At 48.3% G+C, this 12,375-nt stretch overlaps 1 protein-coding gene across 11 annotated transcripts in view; it reads left to right on the plus strand.

The window, feature by feature from the left end:
• Positions 1-12,107, plus strand: part of DNM1 (dynamin 1) — a 64,857-nt gene extending 52,750 nt beyond the window's left edge. For 2 of the 11 annotated variants that reach the window (XM_031954730.1, XM_031954727.1), the window contains 6 exons: positions 3,032-3,143; positions 4,224-4,235; positions 4,677-4,847; positions 5,578-5,819; positions 6,082-6,297; positions 10,751-12,107. In XM_031954730.1, the coding sequence (XP_031810590.1) occupies positions 3,032-3,143; positions 4,224-4,235; positions 4,677-4,847; positions 5,578-5,819; positions 6,082-6,297; positions 10,751-10,823 (826 nt within the window). In that variant the 3' untranslated portion in view covers positions 10,824-12,107. Of the gene's footprint in view, positions 1-3,031; positions 3,144-4,223; positions 4,236-4,676; positions 4,848-5,577; positions 5,820-6,081; positions 6,298-8,212; positions 8,215-9,374; positions 9,411-10,750 lie in introns of those variants that run through there. The other 9 variants (XM_031954733.1, XM_031954731.1, XM_031954732.1 and 6 more) reach the window with 9 other exon arrangements.
• Positions 12,108-12,375: the final 268 nt, after the last annotated feature.

The following is a 12,375-nucleotide window of genomic DNA, read 5'->3' on the forward strand; positions in this document are numbered from 1 at the left end:
AGCTGTGTACAATGTTCTCCTGGTTCTGCTCATTTCACAATAAATTCATGTAAAAATTCCCAGGCTTTTCTAAAATCAGCCTGCTCAGCATTTTTTTAATAATAGCTTCTTATTTTCAAAATACATGCAAAGATAGTTTTCTTTTTTTCCCCTTTTCCCTTCTTTTTTTTTATTAAAGCTTTTTATTTACAAAACATATACATGGGTAATTTTTTTCAACATTGACCCTTGCAAAACCTTTTGTTCCAATTTTTCTCTCCTTTCCCCCACCCCCTCCCCAAACTGGCAGATAGTCCAATACATGTTAAATATGTTAAAATACATGTTAAATCCAATATATGTATACATATTTATACAGCTATCTTGCTACACAAGAAAAAATCAGATCCAGAAGGAAGAAAAAGAAAATAAAATGCAAGCAAATAACAACAGAGAGAGTGAGAACGTTATGTTGTGGTCTACATTCTGTCTTCACAGTTATCTCTCTGAGTGTAGATGGTTCTCTTCATCACTGAACAAATGGTACTGGTTTGAATCATCTCACTGTTGAAGAGAGCCATGTTTTTCAGAACTGATCATTGAATAGTCTTGTTGCTGCCGTGTACAGTGATCTCCTGGTTCTGCTCATTTCACTTAGCATCAGTTCCTGTAAGTCTCTCCAGGCCTCTCTGAAATCATCCTGCTGATTGTTTCTTACAGAATAATATTCCATAATATTCATATACCACAATTTATTCATCCATTCAGTTTCCAATTTCTTGACACTATGAAAAGGACTGCCACAACACTGATACATTGTTGGTGGAGTTGTGAACGAATCCAACCATTCTGGAGAGCAATCTGGAATTATGCCCAAAAAATTTTCAAACTGTGCATACCCTTTGATCCATCAGTATTACTACTACTGGGCCTTATATCCCAAAGAGATCTTAAAGAAGGGAAAGGGACCTGTATATGCCAAAATGTTTGTGGCAGCCCTCTTTGTAGTGGCAAGAAACTAGAAACTAAGTAGATGCCCATCAGTTGGAGAATGGCTGAATAAATTGTGGTATATGAATGTTATGAATATTACTGTTCTGTAAGAAATGACCAACAGGATGATTTCAGAAAGGCCTGGAGAGAGACTTACACGAACTGATGCTGAGTGAAATGAGCAGAACCAGAAGATCATTAAACAACAATACTATATAATGATCAATTCTGATGGACATGGATATCTTTGACAAAGAGAAGATCTAATTCAATTCCAATTGATCAATGATGGACAGAATCAGCTACACCCTGAGAAGGAACACTGGAAAATGAATGTGAACTGTTTGCATTTTTGTTTTTTCTTCCCAGGTTATTTTTACCTTCTGAACCCAATTCTTCTCATGTAACAAGAGAACTGTACGGTTCTGCACACATATATTGTATCTAGGATATACTGTAACATATTTAACATGTATAAGACTGCCTACTATCTAGGGAAAGGGGTGGAGGGAGGGAAGGGAAAAGTTGGAACAGAAGTGAGTGCAAGAGATAATGTTGTAAGAAATTACCCAGGCATATGTTCTGTTAATAAAAAGTTACAATAAATTAAAAAAAAAAAAAAGAAAAGGGCTGCCACAAACATTTTTGCACATGTGGGTCCCTTTCCCTTCTTTAAGATCTCTTTGTTATATGAGCCCAGTAGAAACACTGCTAGATCAAAGGTATGCACATTTTGATAACTTTTTGAGCGTAGCTCCAAATCGCTCTCCAGAATGGCTGGATGCATCACAATTCCATCAACAATGTATCAGTGTCCCAGTTTCCCACATCCCCTCCAACATTCTTCATTATCTTTTCCTCTCATCTTAGCCAATCTGAGAGGTGCAGTGATATCTTAGAGTTATCTTAATTTGCATTTCTCTGATCAACAGTGATTTGGAGCACTTTTTCATGTGACTACAAATAGTTTCAATTTCTTCATCTGAAAATTCTTCATATCCTTTGAGCATTTATCAATTTGAGAATGGCTTGAACAATTATAAATTTGAGTCAATTCTCTATGTATTTTAGAAATGAGGCCTTTCTCAGAACCTTTGGATGTAAAAATGTTTTCCCAGTTTATTGCTTCCCTTCTAATCTTGTCTGCATTAATTTTTTTTGTAGAAAACCTTTTTAACTTCATATAATCAGAATTATCTATTTTGTGATCAATAATGATCTCTAGTTCTTCTTTGGTCACAAATTCCTTCCTCCTCCACAAAACTGAAAGGTAAACTTTCCTATATTCTTCAAATTTGTTTATAATATCATTCTTTATATCTGCATCATGAGCCCATTTCAACCTAATCTTGGTATATGGTATTAGGTGTAGGTCTATGCTTACTTTTTGCCATGCTAGTTTCCAGTTTTCCCAGCAGTTTTTGTCAAATAGTGAATTCTTATCCCAAAAGCTGGGATCTTTGGATTTGTCAAATACTAGATTGCTATAGTCACTGACGATTTTATTCTGTGAATTTAACCTATTCTACTGATCAACTTCTCTATATTTCTTAGCCACAAAGATAGTTTTCAACACTGCAAAACCTTGTGTTTCAAATTTTTCTCCCTCCCTTTCCTTCACCCCCTTCTCCTAGCCAACAAGTAATCTAATATAGGTTAAACATGTGCAGTTCTTCTGTAACATTTACTATGCTGCACAAGAAAAATCAGATCAAAAAGAAAAAAAACAAAGCACTGCTCTTCATTTCCTAAAGAACAATAAAATTCCATTACATTCACATACCATAACTTACTCAGCCATTCTCCAATTGATGGGCATCCAAATCCTTGCCATAGGATAGGAAGGATTGCAGATGGCTTCACAGAGGAAGCAACATGTGCCTTGGGGCTTGAAGGACGCCCAGATACAGATACTGTATTTTCTCTTTTGGATAGGACAGAGAATAAGAGTGGGGGTATCTTAGATCCCAGCAAAGGGACCTGAAGAGAAAACTGAGGCTGAGGACTAGAAAGCCTGGGTCTCTTCTATTCACTGTCTGCCTGGGATATCATTCCACAGAAATGTTTACAAGGATTACCGACAGCTGGAGCTGGCTTGTGAAACTCAGGAGGAGGTGGACAGTTGGAAAGCATCTTTCCTAAGGGCTGGAGTGTACCCAGAGCGAGTTGGGGTGAGTGGAGGCATCATGGGCAAGGATAAAGAGAGTTAGGATTCTGCCTCCTGATTGTAGCCTGCCAGGGACTCTTTGTGCTAAGCCGTCATACTATATGGGAGATCCTAGCTAGGAGGTGCTTCTTAGCCCTTTGTCCTTTGGACTAGAAGCCGTTTTAGTGTCCGGAGAGTCCCCACCTGCTCTAAGAATCAGACATCAAGAAATGACTCCTCTTTTTATCCTTCTGTCCCCTTCTTGCTTCTTGGGCAAAACCTGGAACCCAGAAGGTGACAGAGCTACCCATAGTGGCCCTAGAAATCTCAAGGTAGGAGTAGTGGGAGCCAGGGAAAAGTAGCCTGTTCCTCTGGAGAAAAAGAGGAGTGCCATCTCTCTACAACCTTCATTCTTCCCTGAGTTTTGTTTTTTGTTACACCTTTTCTCTCCCAGACAGTAGTTTTCTGTTTCCTGTAATCTAGGAGCAGTTTCATGTGATCCCCCTTTCTCTCACAGCTACATATGTCCCATTCTGATGGTTTTTATATTTTCTCTCATGAACTCTAACATTTTTCCAGACAAGTGTCCATCTCCCACGCCCACTACTCTTCCCCCTCAGTGAGCCTCCCATCCTTTCCTGTTTTTTTGTTTTTGTTTTTGTTTCATGGATCCCATTGGCAGCATGGTGAAATCCATGCTGCCTTTCTCAGAACCTTTGGAAGTAAAAATGTTTTCCCAGTTTATTGCTTCCCTTCTAATCTTGTCTGTATTAATTTTGTTTGTACAAAACCTTTTTAATTTAATATAATCAAAATTATCTATTTTGTGATCAATAATGATCTCTAGCTCTTCTTTTGTCACAAATTCCTTTCCTCCCTCCTCCCCCCCATCCAAGTTCCTCGACCTCCCTGAACTTTCTTCCCAGATCCCTTGAAGGTCCATGGAGCCCAAGTTAAGAACCTCTTTAGATCTTTAGCCTCTAGTTATTTGCCACTCTCCTTGCCTGGGCCACTGAATCTCTTTCCCTTTGCTGTGGTTCTTTGTTCCTGCTGCCTCTGTGTGATGATATTGTGGCTTTGGCATTGCTTCCTGATGGTTCCACAGGACAAAGAGAAAGTAAGTACTTTTATTGGATAAATAGTTCTTATTACATAAGTACAAGGCTCTGCTATGGGCTGAGGATGGATGGGATACAGAGTTCTTACAAGATGGGGTTCTTACCCCAAGGGAGTTAGTGATCTGGCAGGGGTGATGAGAAATGTATTGGGATGAGTATGATAAAAATTAGGATATAAATTCATGAAAGGATTACAAGTGCCATGAAATCAGATAAAAGACTAAATATGGGGGGAAAAAGTTTCTGGAAAAGATGGAATTTAAGCTGGGCTTTGAAATTTGCCCAGATACCATCCTCCTACTTGCTGAGGGAATGAGCTGGGGCTGAAAGATAGATGCAGCCTCAGCTTCTCCAAAATAACCCCCCCCTGCCACCCCCGGACAGTGCCAGTTTGTGACAGAGATTGTTCTGGGACAATGGACTTTCCCTATCTTTCCCAGGCCAGTGAGACAGAAGAAAACGGCTCAGACAACTTCATGCACTCCATGGATCCTCAGTTAGAAAGACAGGTGGAGACCATCCGCAACCTGGTAGATTCCTACATGGCCATTGTGAACAAGACTATCCGTGACCTCATGCCCAAAACTATCATGCACCTGATGATAAACAATGTAAGTCAGTCACAAGTCCTGGGATTCCAGTCTAAGGAGGTTTTATTGTTGTCATTTCAGTCATGTCTAACTCTTTGTGACTCCATTGGAGGTTTTCTTGGCAAGGAATATTGGAATGGTCTGCCATTTCCTTCTCCAGTCCATTTTACAGATGGGGAAACTGATTCACATCCAGGGTCACACAGCTAGTTTTTTTACATATATATATATTCCAAGAGATGCAGAAGGTCTGGGTCAAATTTTCTCTCTTCTTGTCCTGGAATCATAAGAGAAGGCCCTTAGACTAGATGGCCAACTGATGTGCTAGTACCCATGCATTTGTGCCCCATCCTCTGGGGCTCCCTGTCCCTTAGCAGTCAGGGTCCTGAGGGCCTAGGCCTGTGATTCCATGGACGCTGTAGCTTTGCACAAGTAGCTATTTCAGAATACTGTCAGTGGGTCTTCCAGAGCTGGTTTTTGTCTCTCCCGCGTTTCTCAGCTTTGCTCTGAAAGGACGGGGGTCAGCAAATTGCCCGCCCGACATAAGTTCCGGTCCCGCGGGTCTTGGAAGCAGAATTTGGCCTCAGGCCTCGGCCACTGCAGGGAAGCCCTGCCCACCCCTAGCGAACCTCTCCTCTTACTGAGGAGGAAAGGCCTTGAGGAGAGCGCCTGAGGGGCAGGGCCTGCACCGGCCGCAGCAGCGGCCAGCCCCGCCCGGTCTCAGGCCCATGGGGGCGCCTGTTGCTTTCAGACCAAGGACTTCATCCACTCGGAGCTTCTGGCCAACCTGTACTCATGCGGGGACCAGAACACGCTGATGGAGGAGTCGGCCGAGCAGGCCCAGCGGAGGGATGAGATGCTGCGCATGTACCATGCCCTGAAAGAGGCCCTGGGCATCATTGGGGACATCAACACCACCACCATCAGCACACCCATGCCCCCGCCCGTGGACGACTCCTGGCTGCAGGTGCAGAGTGTACCGGCCGGACGCAGGTACCAGGGGCGGGTCCGGCCGCCCCCTCACCCCGACCCACCCCGGGGCTGGAGGGAGGTGGGCTTTGGAGGCTCCCCGCTGGAGCCAGGGGCACGGGCTCACGCTGGACCCGGGAAGGGGGTGGGGGAGGAGCAAGCAGGAGTGGGGAGTTGGGGGGGGACTGGCAAACGGAGGCCCCATGGGCCAGTCCGAGGCGCGTTTGCCTCGGGAGCGCAGTCATTCACCTTCCTGCTCCTTCCTTCTCTCTGTGCGTGCCCGCAGGTCGCCCACGTCCAGCCCCACCCCACAAAGGCGAGCCCCTGCCGTGCCCCCAGCCCGGCCCGGCTCCCGGGGCCCTGCTCCTGGGCCTCCGCCTGCTGGGTCCGCCCTGGGGGGAGCACCCCCCGTGCCCTCCCGGCCGGGGGCTTCCCCTGACCCCTTCGGACCGCCCCCTCAGGTGCCGTCGAGGCCCAACCGCGCCCCCCCGGGGGTTCCCAGGTGAGCGGGGGAAAGAACGTGCCTTGAGTCCCCACCTTTCTGAATTTGGGACAGTGAGGGCAGAGTACCATTTGTGGGACTTTGCAGAGCTCTGTGGGGCAGTGATCCTGATGCACGGGGAGCCCTTTGCCCCCCGGGCAGCAGCTCCACCCCAGAGGACAGGGAAGGTTGGGCTTGCAGGTAAGCAGCTGGGTCTCTTCCCCTCCATACCTTCAGGATCTGAGGAAGGCAGGAGAGTTCTCCAATGGCAGGAAGGAGGTGCCCCGGAATCCTGGGTCCAGGTTGGGGGCCGGAGATGTAGTTAGAGGAGGAAAGCTGCTGGCCTCCTGAGGACTCTCAATTTTCGATCTTCATTTTTAACCTCTAATAGAAGGGCCCAGAAGGAGGGGGAGGGGTGTTGCCTGCCTGGCAAGGGCTCAGTCAGGGCTGTTCTATGCCTTCATCCAGCAGGGGCAACCTGAGGGCCACCCAGCCGTGTGATAACTCAGTGGGCCGTGGCTCTGGGGTCTTGGGCGCATGGCACTTCCTCACCTATCCCCACTCATTTCTGCACTCCTCCCTTTGCCCAGTTCTCTCTTTTCTCTACAAGCTGATCTTCTCATTCCTTTCTCTCCTGTCCCCCACTGTTCTTTACACCTTGGCACCTGGGCCCATCCCCATTCCTCAGTGGATGAGGGGGACCCTCGGAGCCCTTAGGGCCGCCTTGTGCTTCCTGCCTTGCATTGGGCTATTTTCATTCCAGCCCTCTGAGGCACCTTGAAAAGCTCCCGCCTCCTCCCTGTGTATCGAATGGGTGACTTCAGTCTGAAGTCCGGCCTGCTGAGGGAATGCTTCCCCATCCCCTACCAGGAAGGAAGCCCCTCTCATTTCTGACGCTTCCCCTCCTTCACTGCCCCCCTCCCCTAGTGCCCTTGAGGCTTATCAGCTGTTCCTATGACCCTCTCTGTTCCAACCCCCCGGCCTGCCTTTTGGGTCCCCTAGAGCAAAGGCCATGGCTGTGTGCAGTGGGGAAGGTATGTGTTGCTTGTGTGGGCGTGCACATGTGTGAGTGTATGAGAGGATGTCGAGAGTGTGTTTTCATATGGAGACCTGGGAAACAGGATGCTCAGCTTGTTCTCCCGACAGGCTTCTGAGCATCCTGACAACTCCTTTTCCTTATCCCTAACCCAGCATGTCCTATACACAGGGAAAGAGGCTCAGAATTCTTTTACATCTCCCTATCTCAGACCTCTTTTTCCTAAGGCAGGCCCTCCCGAAATCGAACTTCAGTCTGATTTCTTTTGGTTCTCTTCACTGTAAGGAACCAAAATTAGATCAGCATCATTGAGCCATAGTTTGGAAGGCTGGATGGAGAACAGTAGCTTGTCTGTGCCCCACCAGGAGGCTCAGGAGCTAATAATTATTATTTAACAACAATAATAATTATTAGCTCATCTAGGCCAACCCCCTTATTTTATAGATGAGGAAATTGAGACCAAGAGAGGTGAAAGGACCAGCCAGTGAGTGATAGAGATGGAATTCAAATCCAGGTCTCCCAAAACCAAATTAAATACTTTTCCTTCTGTTCTACGTAGCTTATTTGAAGTCAGAGATGAGTAATTTTTTTTTTTTTTTGGTCCCACGAAGACCAAAGGACAGGTTGGGTGAGACTGCCTATGGTCAGGAAGGGCTGCAAACCAGGCCTCAGGGCAGTGTTGTGGCCAGGTTGTTGTTTCCCTTATGTGCCAAGAGTGAATTGGATTTTGACCACAGCCCCTGCTCTCAAATAGCTCACCATGTGGCTTAAATATGTCTAACAGTGAGAGGTCAATTAAGAGCTAACAGTGTGGTGGGGACCAGAAGTACTGTAGGAATTCAGAGAAAGGAGAGATTTGAGGCAGCTGAAGGAAAGTCTTCAAAGAGATAGGATGTGAAGTAGTAGGATTATGAGGGGAGAAAGAAGCGGGAGGATGGAACAAAGAGGAGTGGAAGACTAACTAGGGTAAAGTTATTAGAGCTTTGTCTTCACGAATTAAAGAGCAAAATTTAATTTTAAAAAATGGAAAAAATTTTAAAAGAAATTTAAAGGGCACTGACAGCCACATATAGGAGGTGTATTTCTCCTCCTGTTCACCCGCAGTGACCAGTCCTTCAGTAGTAAAGAAAACCCTCAGTATCTTGGAACCCACTTGGAAGCCCCCTTGGAAGCTATACCTCATTCTCCCTGCCTCCTCTCTCCACAGCTCCTACCCCATTAGAAACCAGACCTTCAGTGTTCTAAGAACTTCATGCTGTGCTAGGGTCAAGTTTCCTCCCACATGTAAAATATCACTTGTCAGGGCTCTGAGAATAAGGTTGGGGAAGCCCTGATTAGACAAAGACAGAGACAGAAATAAGCAGGGGATGTGTGGGGGACCATGAAAAAACTAGCCTCTTCAGAGCAGAGGGTGCCCGTGGGGAGGAGTGAGCGTGGATTTACACTCCTTCAGCATCTGGAGCAGGTCTGTTTCCCATTGTCCTCTGGGAGGGTACACCCTCATATGGAGGGCATGGGACCACACAGCTGTCTAGCCAGGTCTGGCCCCCCCAGAAAGGACCTTTTCAGAAGCCTGACCCCGTAGCTTGGCAGCCTCTGGCCAGGGAGCCTGGAGCTGGACACGTTTGTGATGGGAGAGTAGTTCCCCTGCCCGTGCCCTGATTGCCCAGGAGGTGGCCCTGGGGAATAAAGTCGTGCTTCTGGGGAGCTCTGTAAGGGCTCTGGCCCGGGGCTGTGGCTTGGGGCGCCGTCCCTCTGTGAGCACGCCTGTGGAGCAATTGCCCGTGCTCTGTGTGTGCCGGGAGGGCTCGCTGCTTCGTTGTGGTGGGCCCGGCGTGGGCTCCTGCAGCTCTGCTGGGCGGGTGCATGTCCCAGGCCCCTGCTGCACGCGCAGGCCAGTGAGAGCGCAGGGAGGCTCCCGTGGGTGTCTGTGTGAGCATGCGGGCCTGGTGCATGTGTGTGCACGTGTGTTGGCGTGTGTGTCTCCCCCTGCCAACAGCCCGGCCTGGCCCCTCGCACTGATCAACGTGAACTGCCCTGTTGATTTCGTGTTGTCTTTCAGAATCACTATCAGTGACCCCTGAGGACACCCGCCACGGTAGGTGCTGGTCTCCCCAGCCTGCGCTGCATGATTCAGTGTGTCCCACCCTCGGCCCCCAACTCTGGCCAGCTCCCTGCCTCGGGAGGGGGCAGCCACAGAGGGCCGGGCTCCTAGCTCCTCCCTCCTCCAGCTCCAGATCTCCTCCTTTTTGTGCCTTCCTGGCCCTCTATGGGCGGCACCTCATCACCTCTGACTCGCTCTCACTTTTCTCAGCTGTCTGCCCACTTTCTGGTCTCAAGCTCTGGTGCCATGCCCGGGGAAGGCAGGGCAGGCAGGCACCCCCTTAGCTAAGGCAAGCGGAGGCCTCTGGGAAGCTGTCAAGGCAGCGTAAGCTCTGAGCTTAGGGACCCTCCTCAGTCTTTCCGTGTCAGGGGCCAGTGTGGGAGAGTGTGGTGGGGGCACCGTCCCAGTGGCTGAGAGATTGTTGGAGGCTGGTCTGGGGGCAGTGTGATTCTTTGGGGCTTGGCTCTGAGATGGAGACGTACCTCTCCACCCTCATTTCAGTACAGAACAGCCCTTGGATCTAGAACAGCAAAGTGCCTGAAAACCTGCAACTGGCCTGGCTCTAGAGCATTTCTAGCATATACTCTTGGTTCCCACTGCATTAAGCATCTGAGCAGTGGCTCAGGAAGACAGCCATACCTTGGGTGGTGGTGATTAAAAGGCCAGGAGGTTGATATAGACGGCTGACTAGCAGCCCAGCTATCCCAGTGCCGTTCTCCTGGTTCCTTGGAGGCTGCCTCTGGGATTCACATTAATCTAATTATCACCCAGACAAACATGGCAGGGGTGAGACCCATGGTGTGAATCACTATAGGCTCTGTGCCCTCTTGCTCAGGTTTACCCTCTTGTGGACAGCTTGCTGGTCTGTTAATTGTACCAGCTGTATTCCCTAATCCCAGCCTTGACCCTGAACAAGATGATTATGTTGGAAACCCAAATATTCTCCCTAGCTGTCGCTAGTCTTATAGAGCTTCTCATGCCCTTAGTCCAGTACATTTGGGCTTATTGTATGTCTGTTGCTCCAACAGACTGGTATCTCTTCCACCAGTGCTTAGCCGGACACATGCTACCAAACCGAGGGCAGCTTTCATCACCCTTTGATGGTACTGTGTGTACCCCAGGGACAGATACATCTTTTTAGGCTGCCACAGGACAGTCAGAACTCTGCCTGAGGATTACCAGCAGTAGCCTGAGGTTGTGGGCTCTGCCTAATGACCTGGTTGGGGAATTTTCCTGGCTGCCTCCAGATGTCTCACCCCGGGCTTCTGGGCAGTGCCCAGTAACCTCTCCTACATACCTGTGCCCCACTGACTCTTAACTCTGCTTCTCCCCAGCAGGAAGGGCCCGGCCTCACCTACGCGACCTGCTGTCCCCCGACCGGCTGAGCCTCCCCTCTTAGACTTATAACCTTGAGGCCTGTAGACCACTGGCACCCATTGCATAATCACCCTAAAGGAGGAACCTTTAGGTTCTCTGACCCTATCGAGGAGGCTGTCATTGCCTCAGGCTGACAGATGCATCCTCGGCCACCTGCCCCTGGAGCCTCATCTTTAGACTTACCCCTCTTCGCCCAGTGTTTTCCAAGCTTTCAATCTCCACTTCCAGCCGGATGCTGGCTGGGTGATAGAAATTCTGGAGCTGTTTTAAACAGGGATGGATTCTAGGAGCTCTGTGGGCTCCTTCAGGGCAAGCAGGGTTAGGTCTGGGCCTGTGGGAGGTGTAGGAGGCAGAGCATGTGATTAGAGCTTTGGGTGTGGCACCTTGGGTGCAGTGAGTGTGAGGTGGAGAGTGTATGTATGTGTGAGGAAATGTTGCTCTTTGGTGGGGAGGGTGGAATCCAACTAGCCTCCCCTCCCACATCCCTGCCAAAGCCCAGATTCTTTCACTCTGGGTGTCCCTTTCCCTCCATTCTAATGCTTCCTCTCCTTTCTCCTTTACAATCCAGTTCCCTTTCTGTACTACACAGCTGCTGCAAACGGTGGGGTGGGAAAAGGTTTGGTCACATCAATGATTTTCCTGCCTTATCAGTTTTCTTCCCCTCCTTTTCTCTCTTTAACTGCCAGCCGAGCGGGTCAGGCAAGTCCATCCCGTCCGGAGAGTCCTAGACCCCCCTTCGACCTATAACCTACTCCTCGGTGACACCTTGTCCCTAACCTTCTTACTGCTGTTCTGTGACTGATGGTGGCTACCCTCCCAAACTTCATGACTTGATCTGTCATAGTTGTGAGCTGACATATATCCAGGTGTGACGTTAATGAAAACCTTTGCTCAAAAAATGCCCCCTTTGTGGTATCTTTCCCACCCAGAACTTCTATATTTAGAAATACACACATACATATATAATATATATATATATATATATATGTGCATATATGTATATATATATATACACACATATATATAAGAACACAGCCTTGCTCAGTTGGAAGTCAAACCATCTGCTGCTGTCCATGTGGTTTTGTTGCCCAAGTAGAAGGGGATATTGTTGCTCTGGATTCCCCACCCCCAAAGTGTTCCATCTGCCTGGATGTTTCTTGAGCCTCACTGTCTCACATATGCCTGGGACAGCAGGGCACTCCCCCTTCCTGTGGATGTGTGGGTGCCGTACCAGTGACTACTACAGTTCTGTCACTTCTATTTGTTGCGCTGTCTCCTGGCTGAGAATAAAACTCATTTCTGTATGACACCAAACTTGCCTTGGTTGGGCTGTTATGTCTTGTCAATTAAGGGGATTGGGGGAGACCCAAGCGCTGGCTCAAGCTCAAAGGTGAAAAGGAAAAAGTAAGGTAGCACTAGGTGCTGACTTGGGAAAAGGACTGGACTCTCATCCTGTCATCCAACACGTGTGAAGTGTTGTGCTCCAAAACAACAGGTTCATCTGTCAAGGAATGAATGAGAAGTCCTTCCAACCTAGACTTGAAAAGAGTTCTTGACTCCAGGCTTTTTTGAAGAATCGGGG

Source organism: Sarcophilus harrisii, chromosome 2, assembly GCF_902635505.1.
Source record: "Sarcophilus harrisii chromosome 2, mSarHar1.11, whole genome shotgun sequence".
Classification (NCBI taxonomy): Eukaryota; Metazoa; Chordata; class Mammalia; order Dasyuromorphia; family Dasyuridae; genus Sarcophilus; species Sarcophilus harrisii.